This window comes from Bombina bombina, chromosome 5 (assembly GCF_027579735.1).
Source record: "Bombina bombina isolate aBomBom1 chromosome 5, aBomBom1.pri, whole genome shotgun sequence".
Taxonomy (NCBI): domain Eukaryota; kingdom Metazoa; phylum Chordata; class Amphibia; order Anura; family Bombinatoridae; genus Bombina; species Bombina bombina.
This window is the reverse complement of record NC_069503.1, coordinates 161,828,094-161,853,617: the sequence shown is the minus strand read 5'-3', so window position 1 is coordinate 161,853,617 and position 25,524 is coordinate 161,828,094. Positions and strand designations below refer to the sequence as shown.

General features: G+C 37.8%; 1 protein-coding gene across 1 annotated transcript in view; it reads right to left on the bottom strand.

Annotated features, from left to right (window-relative positions):
- Positions 1-25,524, bottom strand: part of OBSCN (obscurin, cytoskeletal calmodulin and titin-interacting RhoGEF) — a 937,038-nt gene that overhangs the window by 450,983 nt on the left and 460,531 nt on the right. Inside the window, 5 exon segments of the mRNA XM_053713767.1 lie at positions 3,700-3,728; positions 5,480-5,509; positions 12,906-12,978; positions 14,180-14,398; positions 25,425-25,520. Coding sequence (XP_053569742.1) covers positions 3,700-3,728; positions 5,480-5,509; positions 12,906-12,978; positions 14,180-14,398; positions 25,425-25,520 — 447 coding nt within the window.

Genomic DNA, 25,524 nt, shown 5'->3' with positions numbered 1-25,524 from the left:
ACCTAGTTAAATAAATACAAATTTACCTGTAAAATAAAACCTAACCTGTCTTACACTAACACCTAATATTACACTACAATTAAATCAATTACATTAATTAAATACAATTAACTAAATAACAAAAAAATAAACACTAAATTACACAAAATAAAAAAGAAATTATCAAATATTTAAACTAATTACACCTAATCTAATAGCCCTATCAAAATAATAAAGCCCCCCCCCCCAAAAAAAAAAAACCAAGCCTAAACTAAACTGCCAATAGCCCTTAAAAAGGCCTTTTGCGGGGCATTGCCCCAAAGAAATCATCTCTTTTACCTGTAAAAAAAATACAAACAACCCCCAACAGTAAAACCCACCACCCACACAACAAAACCCCCCAAATAAAATCGAATCTAAAAAACCTAAGCTCCACATTGCCCTGAAAAGGGCATTTGGATGGGCATTGCCCTTAAAAGGGCATTTAGCTATTTTCCATTGCCCAAACCCTAAGCTAAAAATAAAACCCACCCAATAAACCCTTAAAAAAACCTAACACTAACCCCCGAAGATCCACTTACAGTTTTTGAAGACCGGACATCCATCCTCATCAAGCCAGGAGAAGTCTTCATCCAAGCGGGCAGAAGTCCTCAACGAAGCCGGGAGAAGTCTTCATCCAAGCGGCAAGAAGTGGTCCTCCAGGCAGGCAGAAGTCTTCATCCAGAAGGCATCTTCTATCTTCATCCTTCCAACACGTAGCGGCTCCATCTTCAAGACATCCGGCATGGAGCATCCTCTTCTGTCAACGGCTACTGAAGAATGAAGGTTCCTTTAAGGGACGTCATCATAGATGGTGTCCCTTGAATTCCGATTGGCTGATAGAATTCTATCAGCAAATCGGAATTAAAGTTGAAAAAATCCTATTAGCTGATGCAATCAGCCAATAGGATTGAGCTTCAATCCTATTGGCTGATCCAATCAGCCAATAGGATTGAGCTCGCATTCTATTGGCTGATTGGAACAGCCAATAGAATGCAAGCTCAATCTTATTGGCTGATTGGACCACTTCTTGCCGCTTCTTGCCACTTGGTTGAAGACTTCTCCCGGCTTCGTTGAGGACTTCTGCCTGCTTGGTCGAAGACTTCTCCCGGCTTGATGAGGATGGATGTCCGGTCTTCAAAAACTGTAAGTGCATCTTCAGGGGTTAGTGTTAGTTTTTTTTTTTAAGGGTTTATTGGGTGGGTTTTATTTTTAGCTTAGGGTTTGGGCAATGGAAAAGAGTTAAATGCCCTTTTAAGGGCAATGCCAATCCATATGCCCTTTTCAAGGCAATGGGGAGCTTAGGTTTTTTAGATTGGATTTTATTTAGGGGGTTTGGTTGTGTGGGTGGTGGGTTTTACTGTTGGGGGGTTGTTTGTATTTTTTTTTTACAGGTAAAAGAGATGATTTCTTTGGGGCAATGCCCCGCAAAAGGCCTTTTTAAGGGCTATTGGCAGTTTAGTTTAGGCTAGGGTTTTTTTTAGTTGGGGGGGGGGCTTTTTTATTTTGATAGGGCTATTAAATTAGGTGTAAATAGTTTAAATAATTGATAATTTCTTTTTTATTTTGTGTAATTTAGTGTTTATTTTTTTTTGTAATTTAGTTAATTGTATTTAATTAATGTAATTGATTTAATTTTAGTGTAATATTAGGTGTTAGTGTAAGACAGGTTAGGTTTTATTTTACAGGTAAATTTGTATTTATTTTAACAAGGTAGCTAGTAAATAGTTAATAACTATTTACTAACTGGTCTACCTAGTTAAAATAAATACAAACTTGTCTGTGAAATAAAAATAAAACCTAAGCTAGCTACAATGTAACTATTAGTTACATTGTAGCAAGCTTAGGGTTTATTTTACAGGTAAGTATTTAGTTTTAAATAGGAATTATTTAGTTAATGATAGTAATTTTTATTTAGATTTATTTTAATTATATTAAAGTTAGTGGGTGTTAGGGTTAGACTTAGGGTTATTTTTAGGGGTTAATAACTTTAGTATAGTGGCAGCGACGTTGGGGGCGGCAGATTAGGGGTTAATAAGTGTAGGTAGGTGGCGGCAATGTCGGGGGCGGCAGATTAGGGGTTAATAAGTGTAATGTCGGGGGCAACAGATTAGGGGTGTTTAGACTCGGGGTTTATGTTAGGATGTTAGGTGTAAACATAACTTTTCTTTCCCCAAAGGAATCAATGAGGCTGCGTTACGGAGCTTTACGCTCCTTTATTGCAGGTGTTAATTTTTTTTTTAGCCGGCTCTCCCCATTGATGTCTATGGGAAAATCGTACACGAGCATGTAAAAGCAGCTCAAAGCAGCGCTGGTATTTGTGTGCGGTATGGAGCTCAACGCTGCCATATTACCTGCTAATATCAGGTTTTTGCAAACCTGTAATAGCAGCGCTATAGGGAGGTGAGCGGTGGAAATAACTTGCAAATTATTACAGAGCCGCTCATAACACAAAACTCGTAATCTGGCCGTTTGGGTTTAGCGCAGTTGGTCTAATGCATGTCAGGATATAATGAGTGGCATCGTTAAAAGTTTACTTTGAGTGCAGTTAGCGTGCGAGCGAAAAAAATCCGTTAGCGTGCCACTTGTAATCTGGCCCTATCAGTACAACATTCTATAGACTAAAATCTTTTGATGTATATATAACAAATTAAAGGGACATTCCAGTCAAAATGTAAATGCACATAGATTTATTACATCTTTGAATAGAAACATATTTGCAATATACATGTATTGGCAAAAATTATTCTAGTAAAAGTTATCACTGTTTTAGTGTTAATATTTGTATCTGCACGTGCATGTGAAGCATAGCTAGATATTGTCACTATACCCACATTTTAAATAATACAGCTGCTCAGATCATAAGTGGGGCTTGTATCATGTCAGCAATTAAGCTCTCTGAGCAAGTGCTGTGTTTAAAATGCTGGTGCACAGTGCATACTTAAATACACGTTTGAAACAGCTATAGCTTTTATTAGAAGCATTTTTGCTAATGCATGTATATAACAAAATTGCTTCTGTTCAATACCGAAATGCACCCATGTGGTTAACAATTTTGGCTGGAATATGCCTTTAAGTACCAAACTAAAAACATTGTGTTAATGAGAGAGTCAATAAACACAATTACTATAAGTAATCCCTTATCTCTTTCACCTGTTAACAATAACATACTGTATATCATTTTTTAAAAAAGTTTATAGAAACTTTGTTATCCAGTTACCAAGGCTTATACATTTTTCTTAACATGCATATATACTTTGACTATATTCTTGCACTATGTTATATGTATTATATTGTACTTCAAATATATTCTGTATATTTGCCCTTTTTTGGGGCAGTGTTTTTCTTATGCCTTTTTTCAGCATCATGGTGATCTCCCTTCTTTGGCAGATTTTAGTACCTGCCTATGTCTCTGAGCTGTTGCTCATTTTCTGCCCTGCATATGACACCTAATCAGATTTGCATTATACTAATGTTCTGTTTTTTAAAACATATTTGTTGACTTGATTAGTTAATATTAGTTATTTCCATTTTATAATAAAATATATTAAAATTGTTATCAATTTTGCTAATTGTTCTGTACCACTGGTGCCTTAAACCTATTAATTCCTGTATGTAATAATATTAGTAGGGAATATGTCTCATTATAGCTTGTTTAATCATCACACTTAATATACATACCATCAACTTCAGGAGACTTCACAGAGATGCTAATTCCACCGAAGAGGAAACAAAAAAAAAAGTAAATTTCATGCAATGATTAAACACGGGCTCTTGCACACAAAAATGATAATGTACCCATGGTCTACACCAATGGCATCCAACCTTTTTATGCAAGGGGCCATGCTGGAATATTTTCACGTACTGTAGCGTCTGAGTTTTGGGTTTCTAAATTTGATATCTGATGTTTTGGGGGACGCTTTCCTTTCCATTTTATTTTTCACGTATTTAAAGGGATACTAAATACAACATTATTTAAAGGGATACTAAATACAAAATTATTTAAAGGGATACTAAATACAACATTATTTAAAGGGATACTAAATATAACATTATTTAAAGGGATACTAAATACAACATTTTTCTTTAATGATTCAGATAGAGCATGCAATTTAAAGCAACTTTCTAATTTACTCCTAGTATCATTTATTTTATTCTCTTGTTAACTTTATTTGAAAAGAAATAATGTAAAGCTTAGGAGCCAGCCCATTTTTGGTTCAGAACCTGGGTTATGCTTGCTTATTGGTTGGCTGAATGTAGTCACCAATAAGCAAGAGCTATCCAGGGTGCTGAACCTAAAATGGGCCGGCTCCTATGCTTTACATTCCTGCTTTTTAAATAAAGATAGCAAGAGAATAAAGAAAATTGATAATAGGAGTAAATTAGAAAGTTGCTTAAAATTGCCTGCTCTATGTGAATCATGAAAGAAAAAAAATTGGGTTTAGTGTCCCTTGAAACATTGCATCCGGCACTGACCATTGGCGATTTAATGGTTAAAATCCTCTGGGGAACATTTTATTGATTTTTGCTCATTTTCCTTGGTCCCATGATCTAGGTCTGCGGATCAGTATATTTAAACTATTTTGTTACTTGCAAGGCTGGTAAACAACAGGATCACTCTACTAATTACTTATGGGGAGATATAAAGTATTGTTGGAAGAAGAAGTAGAAATCAGTTAAAGAAAAAACAAACAAAAAACAAAGTACCAAAAAAATATATAAATCATAGGCTTAGATTGTATAACTCTGGCCTTTATTCACTGTCCAAAAAGAGAGAGTGCTCAAGTGGTTCACAGTCCTAAAGACCAGACTTCATTCTATGCCACTGGTTTTCAAACCTGTCCGAAAGCCTCCCCAACAGGTCAGGTTTTTCAGGATTACCTTGGATGAGAGCAGGTAAATAACCATGTTTACTAATCAGCTGATTGTTTCACCTGTGCTCTAGTTCAGACATTCTCAAAATGTGTCCTGTATGGGAGGCCTGAGAACAGGTTTGAAAACCAGTGTCCTAGACCATAATATTTGGGGTGCAAAATTTTGACCCCAAAGCTAAATATCAAAGATGGACCAGTACTGATGGGGAACTTTATCTTTTTTCTACTCATTTCTACATTTATTTTTAAATCCCCTTTTCCCTCCTCATCCTTTCTTTCTGCGCTGTACCAAGCAGGGTACAAATAAAAAAAAGCCTCTACCTTACAAATTTAGAGCAGCTGGAATGTTTGAGGTTCTGGGGTATTAATCTAACCTAGAACCACCACTGCCAAGGACTTATTAACACTCACATGCAAGTTGTTCTCATTCCCACACAATAAAGCTGCTTTTAATGACCATCATTTTACAAATGAATCCCACAGATTGCACTCATAATACTTTGCCAAAACATTTGTTGTGTATATAATAACAAATACGTGCTAATGTAATACAACATCACATATTATCTACCCCCATGCAACATTACCTAAGTTCTGACTCCCGACCTTCCTCAAACCTGTATGGGGAAAAAAATTATAAGTGTATCAAGCACTGCAGGGAATGTAAAAATGTTTTTAGGTCACTCCTACAGTTTTACTAGATTCATAGATGTTTGTGAGGTTGCCAAGGGGCCTCATTGTAAATGAAAATCCTGTTCTAAATAAATTGGGCATCGCCTTGCCTATATTTTCCAGTAATTCGTTAGTGGGTGTTGCTGCCATTAATATCCATATTTGTTTGAGGTGCCCATTGCATGATATCTCAAACTTTAAACAAGAACCGCTAGCCACGTGGAAATCCATAACTCAGCTGTAACATAGAAAATATACTTAAAATACAGTTACTGTAGATGTAATTGTTAAATAATTAAATGTCTGTTTTTTAATGGTAAAGTAGTCTCACTGGATAGAACAAAAGATGTCTCCATGGGTATCCTGAGAAGCACTAGAGACGTGGTCACTATATTTAACCTACACTGCAGGTCAGCATGTGGAATTCATAAAGACTCCTGTAACCCCTGTAACTTGTCTGATCACGTAGACGTGTCTCGCAGTATCCAAACTGGCAAACATATCTTATTTTTAATTTTTAATTCATTTCTCTTTTCAGCATATGTTAGAGTGGGCTCTTTAATAGCGGCAGTGTTTGTTTTGTTTGTTTTGTTAAATTAGTTGGTTTTGTAATGTTTTGAAGGTGTTTATGTGATGCTGATTGCCTTGGCAAAGGAACTCTTTCTGTGGGCCAAGAACAGAATGTTTACGTGATAGATGTTTATGTGGTTTTTTTTTTTCTGCACAAAATTAGTTTTTCAAACAGGTTTTATGGAATCTAGGTCAATGTTTCTAGGTCCCACCTTGAGTTTCACAAATTGTCATTAAACTTGTTAATTAAAGTGATGGTAAACTCTCCCATTTATAAAATCAGATCCGGAATGTTAGGATATTTTAGATGGAGTTTCATTCACCAGTTGTAATGAAGATGTAATATAACTTACTTTTAATATAATTATGAGAGCGGAGGGAATTTAAATTTCATAACTATATTAAAAGTAAGTTATAGCACATCTTCGTTACTACTGGTGAAATAAACTCCATCTAAAATATCACTTTCATTCTGGATCTAATTTTAAAAAGGGGCGAGTTTTCCATCACTTTAAAAGTCTTTGTAGATTCTCCACTATTGGCAATACCAATGTTAGTCTATGGAACCATTCAGTGAGGTATGAAGTGCTAAGAGAGCTTTATTGATTAAGCTCCACTGAAAAAGGTGAGAGGCAGGAGTGACTGTGAGTTAAACTAATGCTTTGTGTAGGTTTATTATATTTCTCTGGTTGCTAAAATTATTATTATAGATTCAAATAGAGATCCAAATAGATTACATACCCAAGTCAACATAGGAAATGTACCTTAATATTAAAAGATTACATGCCCTAACCCACATAGTTAATGCACCTTACAAATATTAACTACCCTAATCTACATAGACTACAGGGAGTGCAGAATTATTAGACAAATGAGTATTTTGACCACATCATCCTCTTTATGCATGTTGTCTTACTCCAAGCTGTATAGGCTCGAAAGCCTACTACCAATTAAGCATATTAGGTGATGTGCATCTCTGTAATGAGAAGGGGTGTGGTCTAATGACATCAACACCCTATATCAGGTGTGCATAATTATTAGGCAACTTCCTTTATTTTGGCAAAATGGGTCAAAAGAAGGACTTGACAGGCTCAGAAAAGTCAAAAATAGTGAGATATCTTGCAGAGGGATGCAGCACTCTTAAAATTGCAAAGCTTCTGAAGCGTGATCATCGAACAATCAAGCGTTTCATTCAAAATAGTCAACAGGGTCGCAAGAAGCGTGTGGAAAAACCAAGGCGCAAAATAACTGCCCATGAACTGAGAAAAGTCAAGCGTGCAGCTGCCAAGATGCCACTTGCCACCAGTTTGGCCATATTTCAGAGCTGTAACATCACTGGAGTGCCCAAAAGCACAAGGTGTGCAATACTCAGAGACATGGCCAAGGTAAGAAAGGCTGAAAGACGACCACCACTGAACAAGACACACAAGCTGAAACGTCAAGACTGGGCCAAGAAATATCTCAAGACTGATTTTTCTAAGGTTTTATGGACTGATGAAATGAGAGTGAGTCTTGATGGGCCAGATGGATGGGCCCGTGGCTGGATTGGTAAAGGGCAGAGAGCTCCAGTCCGACTCAGACCCCAGCAAGGTGGAGGTGGAGTACTGGTTTGGGCTGGTATCATCAAAGATGAGCTTGTGGGGCCTTTTCGGGTTGAGGATGGAGTCAAGCTCAACTCCCAGTCCTACTGCCAGTTTCTGGAAGACACCTTCTTCAAGCAGTGGTACAGGAAGAAGTCTGCATCCTTCAAGAAAAACATGATTTTCATGCAGGACAATGCTCCATCACACGTGTCCAAGTACTCCACAGCGTGGCTGGCAAGAAAGGGTATAAAAGAAGAAAATCTAATGACATGGCCTCCTTGTTCACCTGATCTGAACCCCATTGAGAACCTGTGGTCCATCATCAAATGTGAGATTTACAAGGAGGGAAAACAGTACACCTATCTGAACAGTGTCTGGGAGGCTGTGGTTGCTGTTGCACGCAATGTTGATGGTGAACAGATCAAAACACTGACAGAATCCATGGATGGCAGGCTTTTGAGTGTCCTTGCAAAGAAAGGTGGCTATATTGGTCACTGATTTGTTTTTGTTTTGTTTTTGAATGTCAGAAATGTATATTTGTGAATGTTGAGATGTTATATTGGTTTCACTGGTAAAAATAAATAATTGAAATGGGTATATATTTGTTTTTTGTTAAGTTGCCTAATAATTATGCACAGTAATAGTCACCTGCACACACAGATATCCCCCTAAAATAGCTATAACTAAAAACAAACTAAAAACTACTTCCAAAACTATTCAGCTTTGATATTAATGAGTTTTTTGGGTTCATTGAGAACATGGTTGTTGTTCAATAATAAAATTAATCCTCAAAAATACAACTTGCCTAATAATTCTGCACTCCCTGTACATACTGTAATCCACAGAGATTACATACCCTAAACCACATAACCCCCATAACCTAATACACATAGACTAAATAATGTAAAAAATATAGGTCACATACTTTAATCCATAGAGATTACATACCCTAATTGATAGTAATTACACACTCATCCATACAGTAGATATTACATGCCCTAACCACAGAGATTGCATACCCTAATCCATAGAAATTACTGACCTATCCATAGATATTACATGCCTTTATGCACATAAATTACATACCCTTATACACATACATTACATACCCCTATGCATATACATTACATAACCTTATGCACATAGGTTACATACCCTTTTGCACATAGTTAACATACCCTTATACACATGGATTACATACCCTTATACATATAGATTACATACCCTTATACATATAGACTACATACCCTTATGCACATAGATTACATACCCTTTTGCACATAGTTCACATACCCTTATACAAATAGATTACATACCCTTATTCACATAGATTACATACCCTTATACATATAGATTACATACCCTTATACATATAGACTACATACACTTATGCACATAGATTACATACCCTTATGCACATAGGTTACATACCCTTATGCACATAGATTACATACCCTTATGCACATATATTACATACACGTATGCAGATATATTACATACCCTTATGCACATACATTACATACTCTTATACACATACATTACATAGCCTTATGCACATAGATTACATTCCCTTATGCACATAGATTACATACCATTTTGCACATACATTACATACCCTTATGCACATAGATTACATACCCTTATGCACATACATTACATACACTTATGCACATATATTACATACCCTTATACACATACATTACATACCCTTATGCACATACGTTACATACCCTTATGCACATAGGTTACATACCCTTATGCACTTAGATTACATACCTTTATACACATAGATTACATACCCTTTTGCACATGATTACATATCCTTATGCACATAAATTACATACCTTTATACACATACATTGCATACCTTTATATATATAGATTACATACCCTTATGCACATACTGAACCATAGATATTACATACCTTAATCTATAGAGATTATATGCCCTAACCACAGAGATTGCATACCCTAATCCATAGAAATTACTGACCTATCCATAGATATTACATGTCCTAATCCAGATTTTACATGCCCTTATGCACATAAATTACATACCCTTATACACATACATTACATACCCTTATGCATATACATTACATAAATGTATGCACATAGGTAACATACCCTTTTGCATATAGGTTACATACCCTTATACAAATAGATTACATACCCTTATGCACATAGAGTACATACCCTTATACATATAGATTACATGCCCTTATACATATAAACTACATACCCTTATGCACATAGATTACATACCCTTATGCACATAGGTTACATACCCTTATGCACATAGGTTGCATACCCTTATGCACATAGATTACATACTCTTATACATATACATTACATACCCTTATGCACATAGATTACATTCCCTTATGCACATAGATTACATACCCTTTTGCACATACATTACATACCCTTATGCACATAGATTACATACCCTTATGCACATAGATTACATACCCTTATGCACATACATTACATACACTTATGCACATATATTACATACCCTTATGCACATACATTACATACCCTTATGCACATACGTTATATACCCTTATGCACATAGGTTACATACCCTTATGCACTTAGATGACATACCCTTATACACTTAGATTACATACTCTTATGCACATAGATTATGTACCCTTATGCACATAGATTACATACCCTTATGCAGATATGTTACATACCCTTTTGCACATTTGTTACATACCCTTATACACATACCCTTATGCACATAGATTACATTCCCTTATGCACATAGATTACATACCCTTTCGCACATACATTACATACCCTTATGCACATGCATTACATACCCTTTTGCACATAGATTACATACCCCTATGCACATACATTACATACCTTTATGCACATAGATTACATACCCTTATGCACATAGATTACATACACTTTTGCACATATGGTACATACCCTTATACATATACATTTCATACACTTATGCACATACATTACATACCCTTTTGCACATAGATTACATACCCTTATACACATAGATTACATACCCTTATGCACATAGATTACATACCCTTATAGACATACATTGCATACCCTTATAGATATATATTACATACCCTTATGCACATACTGTACATGACATACCCTTTTACACATAGATTTATTTATTTATAAAATATTTTACCAGGAAGGATACATTGAGATTTCTCTCATTTTCAAGTATGTCCTGGGTCCACAAATACATGAGGCCTAACTATTTTTAGAGTAAGGCCTGGACAGTAAAAGAGCTAAATGCCCTTTTAAGGGCAATACCCATACAAATGCCCTTTTCAGGGCAATGGGGAGCTTAGATTTTTTAGATAGGGTTTTTATTTGGGGGAATGGTTGTGTGGGTGGTGGGTTTTACTGTTGCGGGAGTGTTTTTATTTTTGATACTGTGGTTTTTTATTTTTTGTAACTTAGCGTTTATTTTTTTGTAATTTAGTAATTTTTAATTGTAGATTTAAATAATTTGAGTAGGGTTAGGTTTTTAAATATGTAATATAGTTAATTTAATTGGTAGTTTAATGTAATTTTAGTATAATAGTTAGGGTAGGTTAATTAATAGTTTAATATAGTTTAATGTAATTTTAGTATAATAGTTAGGGTAGGTTAATTAATAGTTTAATATAGTTTAATGTAATTTTAGTATAATAGTTAGGGTAGGTTAATGAATAGTTTAATATAGTTTAATTTAATTCTACAGGTAAGTTTAAATTTATTATAAGATAGGGATGTTGTAATTTTAATGTAAAGTTAGCGGGTTGTTAGGATAAGGGGTTAATAGCTTAATTTAGTTTATGGCGATATGGGGGGCTGGCGGTTTAGGGGTTAATAGGTTTAGTAAGAGGTAGTGTTGTGGGAGGCCAGGGGTTTAGGGGTTAATACATTTATTTAGTTGCGGTGGGGTCCGGGAGCGGCGGAATAGGGGTTAATACTTTTATTTAGTTGCAGTGGGGTCAGGGAGTGGCGGGATAGGGGTTAAACATTTTAGTATAGTGGCTGTGTTTAGTGATAGGGTATAAATAAAGTTGGTAAAAACCCAAATAGCAGTGAGATTGATGAATGCTAGTTAACAACAGTCCGCTGCTCATCGCCCCGTACTTGGTGCGCGGATTTTTGCCGGCTTTTTTAATAAATATGGAGATCGTATTCAGGTCCGTGGCCGCAATGTTAGGCGATGTTAAGCGAGCGTATTGGTGCCGTTGAATGTAAGAAAGTTGACGGCTTGATAGATAGGCCTCTAGGCCCTTACAATCCAAGGGCTAATTTACTGCTTATATTTTTATATTATACAACTGTTGAGCTGAGATAGGTAACAATAGTTATAACGGTAAACTTATATTAAACCATGGTAAGCAAGTTAATTTAAAAGAGGAAGCGTTCTTTGTGAAACTTTATAACTACTGTTACCTATCTCAGCTCAACAGTTGTATAATATAAAAATATCAGCAGTAAATTAGCCCTCGGATTGTAAGGGCTTAGTCTACTTTTAATTCTAAACTGTTGGCTGACTCAAATTATTTATAGTACTCTATTGGTAACCATATATATTATACTTCTGGTTAAAGTGTATTTAACCTAGCTTAAGCTATTGTATGAATGATATCAGTCTTGCTGGGTTAACATATACTCTTATCGTGGAGCTAATCCTTCTATACTTAATTGTTTATCCTTTTACAATTAGTTTAGCTAGTTGTTATTCTCTGTATGTTTAGACTCCTCGACAGGTAATATTCTAAGCTACATTTATCAATTTATAGTACAAATTTTAACCCTTACTCAAGGGAAGCAATATTTAGAAATTACCTGCACTATATAACTCCGCTCCCCCGACTCCCCCTTATTTTGCTTTAAAACCTTATACATATAGATTACATACCCTTATGCACATACATGACATACACTTTGACACATAGATTACATACCCTTTGGCACATAGATTACATACCCTTATACATATAGATTACATACCCTTATACATATTGATTACATACCCTTATACATATAGATTACATATCCTTATGCACATAGATTACATACCCTTATGCACATACGTTACATAACCTTATGCACATACATTACATACTCTTATGCACATACGTTACATACCCTTATGCACATACGTTACATACCCTTATGCACATACATTACATACCCTTGGAGAGCTGCTCTGTGTAAAACCTCTTTCACAATTTTATCAGCTTCAGCGAAGACCTCAGCTTCTTTGGCTACAAAATACAATATGTTGTCACCTTTTATTTTGAAAAGAAATAAACATTTTAAAGTGTTGCACAATATTTAATTTAGGGAAAGAAAACAACATTGCAATATACATTCACACAAGACCATAAAAAACACAATGTAGCAATCTAAATTTAGATTAACTTAAAGGGCCATAATACCCAAATGTTTAAAAACTTGAAAGTGATGCAGCATAGCTGTAAAAAGCTGACTAGAAAATATCACCTGAACATCACTTTGTAAAAAAGAAAGATATTTTACCTCAAAAGTTTCTCAGTAGCCACATCCCATTGTAAAGGACTTCTAAGCAGCAAATCAGTATGTCTGTCCCGGGACAGTGGAAGGAGCGAGCTTTCGTGCACACTCATCTTATTTCCCTATTCAGTGTAAGGAAGTTTACAATCTCATGAGAGTTAAGTCAAATCTCATGAGATCACAGTAAAAGAGTTCATGACCTCAGCACTGTTGATGCTGATTGGCTGCTGTTCATTTCTTCATTTTACCTGCAGCTGAGCAACAGCTGAGTATAACTTTTTACACAGAACTTACTCTGCTGAGCTGAGGAAATTGTGAGGTAAAATATTTTCCTTTTTTACATAGAGATCCTCAGGTGATATTTTCTTGTCAGCTTTTTACAGTTATACTGCATTAGTTTCAAGTGATTTAGCATATGAGTATTATGTCCCTTTCAAGGGACAATCCATCTAAAACTGAAATCTACATCACTGCATTTCACTATTGAATGTAAGCATTTTTGCTTACTAATTGCACATATCTAGCACAAATGCTTTTAGCAAAAGCTATCACTGACTGTTTTAGTTTGAGCTTTTACTTTGCTTGTGCATGTGAAGCATATCTAATTATGTTTCACCAGCATTTTAAACAGTGTCTCTGCTCAGAGAGCTGTTGGTGCCTTGCATTGTGCTTGTGAGGATTCATTTTACATGATACAACTTAGTCACTGAGCAGACTAACTGTTTAAAATGCTGGTGCATGAAGCATATTTAGATATGCTTCACATGCACAAGCAAAGTTAAAGCTCAAACTAAAAACAGTGATAGCTTTTACTAAAAGGGATTCTCCCTTTGAAGTCCTGATAATCTAAAAAAAAATCATTAACAATATAAATAATAAAGGTAAGCTGATCATAAAAAACATACTATAGTGTGTTTTGCAGATAATATTTACCTTCAACTACTTCCACTGATGCTGTGCAAATAGATTGGCCAATCTTGTTTGTTGCAATGCAGGTGTAAGTACCGGACAACTCGGGACCAACATCAATTAAAATCAGACTGTGATGCATGTTGGAGCTTGCAAGTTTGTATCCAGGCGTCTCTGGTTTGATCCAAAGAACATCTTCCGGAGACTCTTCTTTCAACCAAGTGATTGTTGGAGGAGGAATTCCTAATACACAAATATAAATCTTTAATGGACACAGGACTCATCTATATTATAAATACAAAAGCTGATTACATTGTAAACGAAACTGACAGGAAGTATATGTTTGTGCAGAACTGACACCTAGGTACCTATTGCTCACAAACCGATATGAACAACTGCCACTGAAAAAACTTAAATTATGCTTACCTGATAATTTTCTTTTCATCTGTATGGGGAGAGTCCACAGCTGCATTCATTACTTTTGGGAAATACAGAACCTGGCCACCAGGAGGAGGCAAAGACACCCCAGCCAAGGGCTTAAATACCTCCCCACTTCCCTCATCACCCAGTCATTCTGCCAAGGGAACAAGGGACAGTAGGAAAAATATCAGGGTAAAAAAAAAAAAAAGAACAAATAAAAAAGAATTTAAGGCCACCCACAAAAAAAGCGGGCGGGGAGCTTTGGACTCTCCCCGTACAGAAGAAAAGAAAATTATGAGGTAAGTACAATTTAAGTTTTTCTTCTTAAAACGGGGAGAGTCCACAGCTGCATTCATTACTTTTGGGAAATCAATGCCAAAGCTTATAGAGGACACTGAATGCAAAACGGGCGGGAACAAAAATACGGCCCATTCTGATGGCATCACAGCCTGACACAACTTGGATTCCCGATAAAAAAACGACTTCAACAGAAGCAGGAAGAGCAAATATATGGAAGAGGACAAGGTAACTGCCCATCGATTAGAACCATAACGATCCCAGTTAGAAAACACTTTAAATTACTGAAGTCCACTGAGCAGACAAAAGTCCCACTCTCTAGAAGCACACAAATAAAAACCTCTCCATGAACAATGGCAAGGGAAACACAAACAAACTCCCACACCGCATTCTTCCTAACTGAAAGAAGGGAAGAATCAGATAAGAAGGTCTGAAGATTCAAGGACAAAACAGAGAGAGAAGCCCTTAGCAGAACTCGAAAAAGAACGGCTACCAGGCTGCAAGAGGACAACGTCCCGTAGAAAAAACTTCACCGACAGAGGAGAGCAAAGAAAGGAAAATTTCCAAATCACCTCCAATATGGATCCAAAAGGAACCAATGTAAAGCCTTAACTGGAACCAAAGTCCCAGGACAAAAGGACAAAAAGGTAGAACAGGACTACCTTACCATAGACAGCTGACTAGCACAGAGAAACTGAACACCCATAGGTCAGAGAAAACCCTAAGAACAGAACAGGAACAGAAAAGTAACATCTGTTTACGCCACAAACGCAAGCTGCAGGCTTCCATCGGATAGGCAGTCCGACTAAACGTTAAACCACAGTAACTAGCCTACAGAGCAGCTAGCAAACTTGCACCAGGACATACCACTAACTGGGTTTTGTTTAGAGGATATCAGGAAAAAACTAAAAAATATTAAGGTAAATAAAACTCCAGGCCCAGATGGAATACACCCAAGGGTGTTAAGTGAACTTAGCACTGTTATAGACAAACCTTTACTCTTAATTTTTCAAGACTCATTATCCTCAGGCATGGTACCCCAGGATTGGCGTAAAGCTGATGTGGTGCCACTCTTCAAAAAGGGAAGCAGGGATGATCCAGGAAGCTATAGACCAGTTAGTCTGACATCAATAGTGGGGAAGATATTTGAAGGGATTATAAGGGATTATATTGATGAGCATATTCGTGTAAACAAGATTATGAGTTCTAATCAGCATGGCTTTAGGAGAAATAGATCATGTCAAACTAATCTAATTAGATTCTACGAGGAAGTAAGTAAAAATATAGATAAAGGGGAATCAGTTGATGTGATATACTTAGATTTTGCAAAGGCATTTGATACAGTGCCACATGAGAGATTAATGCACAAAATTAAGGGACTGGGAATAGCTGAAAATGTTAGCTCATGGATAAATAACTGGATAAAAGATAGGGAGCAACGAGTAGCAGTAAATGGATCATACTCAGATTGGACAAAGGTAATCAGTGGCGTCCCCCAGGGATCAGTACTGGGCCCTGTTCTTTTTAATATTTTTATAAATGACTTGGAGCAAGGATTAAATAGCGACATCTCTATTTTTGCAGATGATACTAAGTTAAGTAAGGTCATTAGGTCAGAGCAGGATGAACTCTCTTTGCAAAGGGATTTGCTAAAATTAGAACTATGGGCAAGTGAATGGAAAATGAGATTTAATACGGAAAAATGTAAGGTTCTACATTTTGGAAGTAAAAATAAGCAGGCTATGTATTTTTTAAATGGGACAAGACTTAGCCAAACACAGGAGGAAAGGGATTTGGGAGTAGTAATAGATAACAAGCTAAAGATGAGTGCACAATGCAGGGCAGCGGCTTCAAAGGCTAATAAGATACTAGCATGTATTAAAAGAGGCATTGATTCAAGGGAGGAAAGCATAATTCTGTCATTATATAAAGCCCTGGTAAGACCTCACCTTGAGTTTGGAGTGCAGTTCTGGGGACCGATTGCTAAAAAAGATATTGCAGAACTAGAAAAAGTTCAGAGAAGGGCCACAAAGCTAATAAGGGGATTGGAGAAATTAACCTATGAGGAGAGGCTAGCCAAACTGGGTCTGTTCTCTTTAGAAAAAAGGCGCTTGAGAGGTGACATGATTACTTTATATAAATATATTCAAGGCCCATATACAGAGATGGCAGAAGCTCTTTTTATTCCAAGAAAATTGGTTCTGACAAGAGGTCATAATTTAAGGTTGGAGGAAAGGAGATTTAATCTCCTGCAACGGAAACGTTTTTTCACTGTAAGAGCAATAAAATTGTGGAACTCATTACCAAAGGAGGTAGTGAATGCCAATACCATAGATACATTTAAAAATAGTCTGGATAAATTTCTGTATATAAACAAAATTCATGGATATGATTGCTAGTATTAAATGGGTCACATTTTAATGGGGTTATTTAAGCTTAACTGGAGCTTTTTGTAAGTATTTTAGATTTGTATAGGTTGAACTCGATGGACTTCAGTCTTTTTTCAACCTTATCTACTATGTTACTATGTTATGTTACTATGTTAGGAACAAGAGAAAAAACTCAGAAAGCAGGGCGAACCAACTCCCCCCCTACTAGAAAATGAAGCAAGGGAGGACAACACCCTGTCCAATAAGGAAGAACCAACTACCTGCTAAAGGAAGGTTCCCGAACCAACTGCAAGGCCTCCCAACTTAAGTAAGGATCCTTTGGGAGACAGATACGAGGTTGATGCCCAAACAGAGCAGTCAGACCCCAACTCCAATTGAACAGTCCAATCACAGAAGCGACTGCCAATGTCCCAAGGACAAGCGAGATTAAAAATTCCCAGCATCGACAAGGCCCAGAGATCAGACAATGAATCTCCAACCACAAGTTCCTAAGGAAAAGAAGCAGGTAGGAGGCACTGACATCCAGAGAGATAAACTCGGGATCCAGGATACCTATCCTCATTACCCCTCAGAAACCCGAAGGGAGGGTACACTGCAGACAAGAGAAACTCTCGACCCACTGAACTCCTAGAGGAAAACTACCTCAGGAGGAGCCAACTGGATAGGCGCAGTAGACCAGATCCTTCCAAACAGAAGGAAAACAAAGAAACCCAGGAATATTCCAGTAAAGAAATTCACAGGAAAAACTTCCTTCATCTCTCCATAAGAGATTAAAAAGAACTGCCCAAGTAGGAACAAGGAGATTTCCCCAGGAACGCCGGACAGATCCAAAACTATTAACATCTTGAAAACAGAGTAACTAAAATGTCAAGTCAAAGACAAGGACTAGGTTAAAACTCTGACCCCCAAAACCAGGAGCCAGATCAAGACCAACCACAAAGTTACCTGGAAATGAAATTTGCACCAAAGATGATGCATGCCATACCCCCATGCAGTCTTGAACTCTGATCTCTCATGATGTATCCAAAGTGGCTGTCCACTCAGCCCCGAAAGGCCTCTAAGATAACACCCACAAAGTCTGAAGACAAAGGAAGGACCCAAAAGAGATCAGAACTCCATGATTAAGAGAATATGACAGTCTCTAAACATCCAGTCTGGATCAACCCTCAGAAAACCTACAGCTCAAGGAATTAATGAATGAACGAGCATCCTAAAACTCCTATTGGTTGATGGTAAGAGAGACTGTTTAACAATCCCCCAGATCCTCAAGTATATAGGATCAAAAAAATGACACTGCAAGGACAAAAAAAACGGTTCCTAAGAACCTAGTCTCTCTGCAACCAGATGATTGAAAGTCCTACTCCAAAAGGGCAAGGGGAAGCGAAAAGCATAGCAAACCTAAAAAAAGAGGAAAGAAACACTGGCGAAAGATATCTGAAAATTGGACAATCCAATCCACAAGGAGTACCAATAGGGGGAATAATCGCCCCCTACACCAGGTACTGGAGATCTCCATGCAGTCATCTGATCTTCCCTCCTTGGAAGGGAGGACTCTAGCTCCTGTCCTAGGACCTCCAGAACTACAACATACTGCTATAGCAGAATTCGTAATTCCAGCAAATCACGTAAGCTATGCAGGGACAAAACACTTACGGCTAGATTTAGAGTTTGGCGTTAGCCATCAAAACCAGCGTTAGAGGCTCCTAACGCTGGTTTTGGGCTACCGCTGGTATTTAGAGTTAGTCAGGAAAGGGTCTAACACTCACTTTGCAGCCGCGACTTTTCCATACCGCAGATCCCCTTACGTCAATTGCGTATCCTATCTTTTCAATGAGATCTTTCTAACGCCGGTATTTAGAGTCGTGGCTAAAGTGAGCGTTAGAAATCTAACGACAAAACTCCAGCCGCAGAAAAAAGTCAGGAGTTAAGAGCTTTATGGGCTAACTCCGGTTCATAAAGCTATTAACTACTGTGCTCTAAAGTACACTAACACCCATAAACTACCTATGTACCCCTAAACCGAGGCCCCCCCACATCGCCGCCACTCTATTAAAAATTTTTAACCCCTAATCTGCCGACCGCACACCGCCGCCACCTACGTTATCCCTATGTACCCCTAATCTGCTGCCCCTAATACCGCCGACACCTACATAATATTTATTAACCCCTAATCTGCCGCCCCCAACGTCGCCTCCACCTACCTACACTTATTAACCCCTAATCTGCTGACCGGACCTCACCGCTACTATAATAAATGTATTAACCCCTAATCCACCTCACTCCCGCCTCAATAACCCTATAATAAATAGTATTAACCCCTAATCTTCCCTCCCTAACATCGCTGCCACCTAACTTCAAGCATTAACCCCTAATCTGCCGACCGGACTTCACCGTTACTCTAATAAATTTTTTAACCCCTAAAGCTAATTCTAACCCTAACACCCCCTTAAGTTAAATATAATTTAAATCTAACAAAATAAATTAACTCTTATTAAATAAATTATTCCTATTTAAAGCTAAATACTTACCTGTAAAATAAACCCTAATATAGCTACAATATAAATTATAATTATATTGTAGCTATTTTAGGATTAATATTTATTTTACAGGCAACTTTGTATTTATTTTAACCAGGTACAATAGCTATTAAATAGTTAATAACTATTTATTAGCTACCTAGTTAAAATAATTACAAAATTACCTGTAAAATAAATCCTAACCTAAGTTACAATTAAACCTAACACTACACTATCAATAAATAAATTAAATAAAATACCTACAATTATCTACAATTAAACCTAACACTACACTATCAATAAATTAATGAAATACAATACCTACAAATAAATACAATGAAATATACTAACTAAAGTACAAAAAATAAAAAAGAACTAAGTTACAAAAAATAAAAAAATATTTACAAACATTAGAAAAATATTACAACAATTTTAAATTAATTACACCTACTCTAAGCCCCCTAATAAAATAACAAAGACCCCCAAAATAAAAAAATGCCCTACCCTATTCTAAAATTAAAATAGAAAAGCTCTTTTACCTTACCAGCCCTGAAAAGGGCCCTTTGCAGGGCATGCCCCAAAGAATTCAGCTCTTTTGCCTGTAAAAAAAAACATACAATACCCCCCCCAGCATTACAACCCACCACCCACATACCCCTAATCTAACCCAAACCCCCCTTAAATAAACCTAACACTAAGCCCCTGAAGATCTCCCTACCTTGTCTTCACCATGCCGGGTTCACCGATCGATCCAGAAGAGCCTCCGATGTCTTGATCCAAGCCCAAGCGGGGGGCTGAAGATGTCCATGATCCGGCTGAAGTCTTCATCCAAGAGGGAGCTGAAAAGGTCCATGATCCGACTGAAGTCTTCTATCAAGCGGCATCTTCAATCTTCTTTCTTCCGGATCCATGTTCATCCCGCCGACGCGGAACATCCATCTTCACCGACGACTTCCCAACGAATGACGGTTCCTTTAAGGGATGTCATCCAAGATGGCGTCCCTCGAATTCCGATTGGCTGATAGGATTCTATCAGTCAATCGGAATTAAGGTAGGAAAATTCTGATTGGCTGATGGAATCAGCCAATCAGATTCAAGTTCAATCCGATTGGCTGATCCGATCAGCCAAGCAGATTGAGCTCGCATTCTATTGGCATTCTATTGGCTGATCGGAACAGCCAATAGAATGCGAGCTCAATCTGATCGGCGGGATGAACTACATGGATCCGAAAGAAAGAAGATTGAAGTTGCCGCTTGATAGAAGACTTCAGTCGGATCATGGACCTCTTCAGCTCCCGCTTGGATGAAGACTTCAGCCGGATCATGGACATCTTCAGCCCCCCGCTTGGGCTTGGATCAAGACATCGGAGGCTCTTCTGGATCGATCGGTGAACCCGGCATGGTGAAGACAAGGTAGGGAGATCTTCAGGGGCTTAGTGTTAGGTTTATTTAAGGGGGGTTTGGGTTAGATTAGGGGTATGTGGGTGGTGGGTTGTAATGTTGAGGGGGGTATTGTATGTTTTTTTTTACAGGCAAAAGAGCTGAATTCTTTGGGGCATGCCCCGCAAAGGGCCCTTTTCAGGGCTGGTAAGGTAAAAGAGCTTTTCTATTTTAATTTTAGAATAGGGTAGGGCATTTTTTTTATTTTGGTGGTCTTTGTTATTTTATTAGGGGGCTTAGAGTAGGTGTAATTAGTTTAAAATTGTTGTAATATTTTTCTAATGTTTGTAAATATTTTTTTATTTTTTGTAACTTAGTTCTTTTTTATTTTTTGTACTTTAGTTAGTTTATTTCATTGTATTTATTTGTAGGTATTGTATTTAATTAATTTATTGATAGTGTAGTGTTAGGTTTAATTGTAGATAATTGTAGGTAGTTTATTTAATTTATTTATTGATAGTGTAGTGTTAGGTTTAATTGTAACTTAGGTTAGGATTTATTTTACAGGTAATTTTGTAATTATTTTAACTAGTTATTAAATATTTAATAGCTATTGTACCTGGTTAAAATAATTACAAGTTGCCTGTAAAATAAATATTAATCCTAAAAATAGCTACAATATAATTATAATTTATATTGTAGCTATATTAGGATTTATTTTACAGGTAAGTATTTAGCTTTAAATAGGAATAATTTATTTAATAAGAGTTAAATTATTTCGTTAGATTTAAATTATATTTAACTTAGGGGGGTGTTAGTGTTAGGGTTAGACTTAGCTTTAGGGGTTAATACATTTATTAGAGTAGCGGTGAAGTCCGGTCGGCAGATTAGGGGTTAATTATTGTAGGTAGGTGGAGGCGACGTTGGGGGCGGCAGATTAGGGGTTAATAAATATAATATAGGGGTCGGTGGTGTACGGAGCGGCAGATTAGGGGTTAATAATAATATGTAGGGGTCAGCGATAGCGGGGGCGGCAGATTAGGGGTTAATAAGTGTAAGGTTAGGGGTGTTTAGAATCGGGGTACATGTTAGGGTGTTAGGTGCAGACGTAGGAAGTGTTTCCCCATAGGAAACAATGGGGCTGCGTTAGGAGCTTAACGCTGCTTTTATGCAGGTGTTAGGTTTTTATCAGCTCAAACTGCCCCATTGTTTCCTATGGGGGAATCGTGCACGAGCACGTTTTTGAAGCTGGCCGCGTCCGTAAGCACCGCAGGTTTCGAGAGTTGCAGTGGCGGTAAATTATGCTCTACGCTCCTTTTTTGGAGCCTAACGCACTGAAAACACAGCCATTCTGTGAACTCTAAATACCAGCGGTATTTAAAAGGTGCGGGGGAAAAAAAGCATGCGTTAGCTACGCGGGTCGTTACCGACAAAACTCTAAATCTAGCCGTTAGTATTGAGTATGACCAACATCGGACGCCCCACCATAATGAAATAACGTAGGACCAGCCTGATATGTAGGATAGAAGGGCCTCCTATAACTTGTAGAAACAAGAAAAAACAACCTTGTAAAAAGAGGTAAGCAAGCTTAGTACCCAAACAGGACCAGCCTGTTGTCAAGGATACAAAACGTCTGATATAACCTCAAAGAACAGAGTGAACTAGTACCCAACCAGGACCAGCCTGCTGACCAGGGTACAAATGAGCTGTCCAAGGGCTAACTGAAAGTTCTAAACCCTAGCAGGGCTAGACTAAACAAACAGACAAACGACAGACAAATAAGCTCTGAAGCTTAAGCATTGTCTCTTAACATATTTTTTTTCGTGACTTCCGCCGAAAGCAACAACCATCGCGACCATAAATCGCTAGTATCAAAATCCCAGAGAAGGAAAAAAGCTTCCTAAAAGGAAAAGTCTACAACAGTATCAAGCTCTGGAAATAAAAGAAACACATCCTAACCGTATCAAAAGAAAGTAGACAGCACCCGCAGGTGAACGCCAAAAAGGAATAGAAACACTAACAGGGCCAGTCTGTCAGAGACCTGATTCTGATTCTGACCTGAGCTCAGAACGGGGCTTAGATACACAAACAAAAGAAAATCAGGAGTAGGATCCACATCCCTCCACTCGTCTAGCGCTGTTCGCCATCAGAATCAGAAGACTGAGGATCTGGAGGCAAATGAAGACTGAAATCCTCCAAAGCCTCCAAAACCTGCCTCAGCAGGTGCATCAGTCTGAATCTAAAGGCAAAACTCATCTCTGGCAGGGCATTTGAAGGCCCCGACCCTGATGGCGGTACCCCTGAAGCCTCAGAGGGAACCACTCCCCCAGAGGAAAGACCTGTCTCACCTGGTGTCCCCAGGTTAAGAGGACATGGATAAGCTCTTTGCTGGCCCTCAGAAAGCTGTAAATGCGCCAACGCCAAATATATGGTCATGCGCAACCGAGCAGCAACCTCTGGTGGAAATAAACCTCCTTCCGGAGAAGGGGTAATGGTATTTGGGACAACTACCTATGTAAGAACAGAAAATTCCAGGGAACGCAACTCACAGGATACAGAATCCTCAGAGGCGGACGACTCAGCGGTCTCTAATCTCTCCCCAGAGGGAGAAAAGAGCACTCTATTATGGCATACGGAACATAATTGATTGGGCTGGATTACCCGGGCCTACATACAATCTAAGCAGGTAACAGAGAAATCCTCCTCAGAAAAAAATCAGAATTCTCCATAACTGGACCGGACAAATTTTGGACAAAAATAACTGGCACCACACACCCCCAATGGCTGGGGCACTCACCACCTCCTATGACCCAGACAAGTATCATAGTAAAATGGAAATGGAGAACGAAAACATGACCACGCCCGGTCACAAGGTGCAACCGGCCAGTCCCATCAAGAACTGTGTAGCTCTAAAAACTTGTACGTTCCGATAAAGTCATGAGCCCCAACCTCATTACACATAAGCAGACAGAATCACATAACAAATATGATTAAAGTCCCCCACTGTTCAATAACCCCCCTCAGGAAATATTAACCCTAGATTACATAAAGATAAAAGAGTCCCACTGAGACCCTGTGTTCTATCATTACATTATATTCCCACAGTGAAAGGAAAAATGAAACGATCTTACCGGAATCTATGCCGTGGAACAGTAACACGGTCCTTCAAGTTTGACAGATAGTAGCATCGCTTCTGACATGGACTTGAGTGAAGAAAGCAGGCAGCGAAACTCATCAATGTTGACTGCTTATGGAGCTGTTAATATGAGTCGAGATGGTTTCACAGAAAGACTATCCCTGCATCTCCGGACTCTAACTGTCATCCATGCTCTCACTGAGAGGCTGACAGGACTACGTAAAACTCCCGTCCCATCTCGAAGAGTACTACCCTCCATAAGAGACTACTCTGTAATCTTCTGACACTTCTCTGCCAACCTCCTGTGAGAAAAGGCAAAGAATGACTGGGGGATGAGGGAAGTGGGTGATGTATTTAAGACTTTGGCTGGGGTGTCTTTGCCTCCTCCTGGTGGCCAGGTTCTGTATTCCCAAAAGTAATGAATGCAGCTGTGGACTCTCCCTGTTTTAAGAAGAAAATCTGGTTTATTCAGCACAGAAACATCAATTTTTTTTCAATAAGAACAACCACTCACTAGTGCAAAAAAGTACATGCTTTCATTTCATTGTTCCATTAAAATGTCCCTTTAAAGGGACACTCAAGTTAAAATTAAGCTTTCATGATTAAAATAGAGAATGTATTTTTAATCACTTTCCAATTTACTTCCATCAACAAAATGTGCCCAGTCTTTTTATATTTACACCATTTAAGTCACCAGCTCCTACTGAGCATGTGCAAGAATTCACAGAATATACGTATATGAATTTGTGATTGGCTGATGGGTGTCACATGATACAGGGGGAGTGGAAATAGACATCACTTTAACATTTGTCAGAAAAAAATCTACTACCCATTTGAAGTTCAGACTAAGGTATAGATTTATCATATGTAGAACGGACATGATCCGCATTTCTGAAATGCTTGTGCAATGCCGCCCCCTGCACATAGCAGGGGCTGTCAATCAATCTGATCGTATCCAATAGGGATGATTGGTGTTCGCCACCTCTGCTTCGTAACTTTTGTTGCTCGCATGGAAACAGCTGCATCCGTATTCTTTTTTTACCACGCATTTGTTAATTCAGCAAATCTACTGTATTTACTGGTCCTTTAAGACATTTAAAAATCAAATTAAATCTTTAAATAAATCTTACCATCAACTTTTACTGATAAAGTAATGCTAGCACCCTTCTGAACTCTTTTATTTGTGAATCTCTCCAGGAACATAGGTGGGACTGGTTTCACACCATCTAT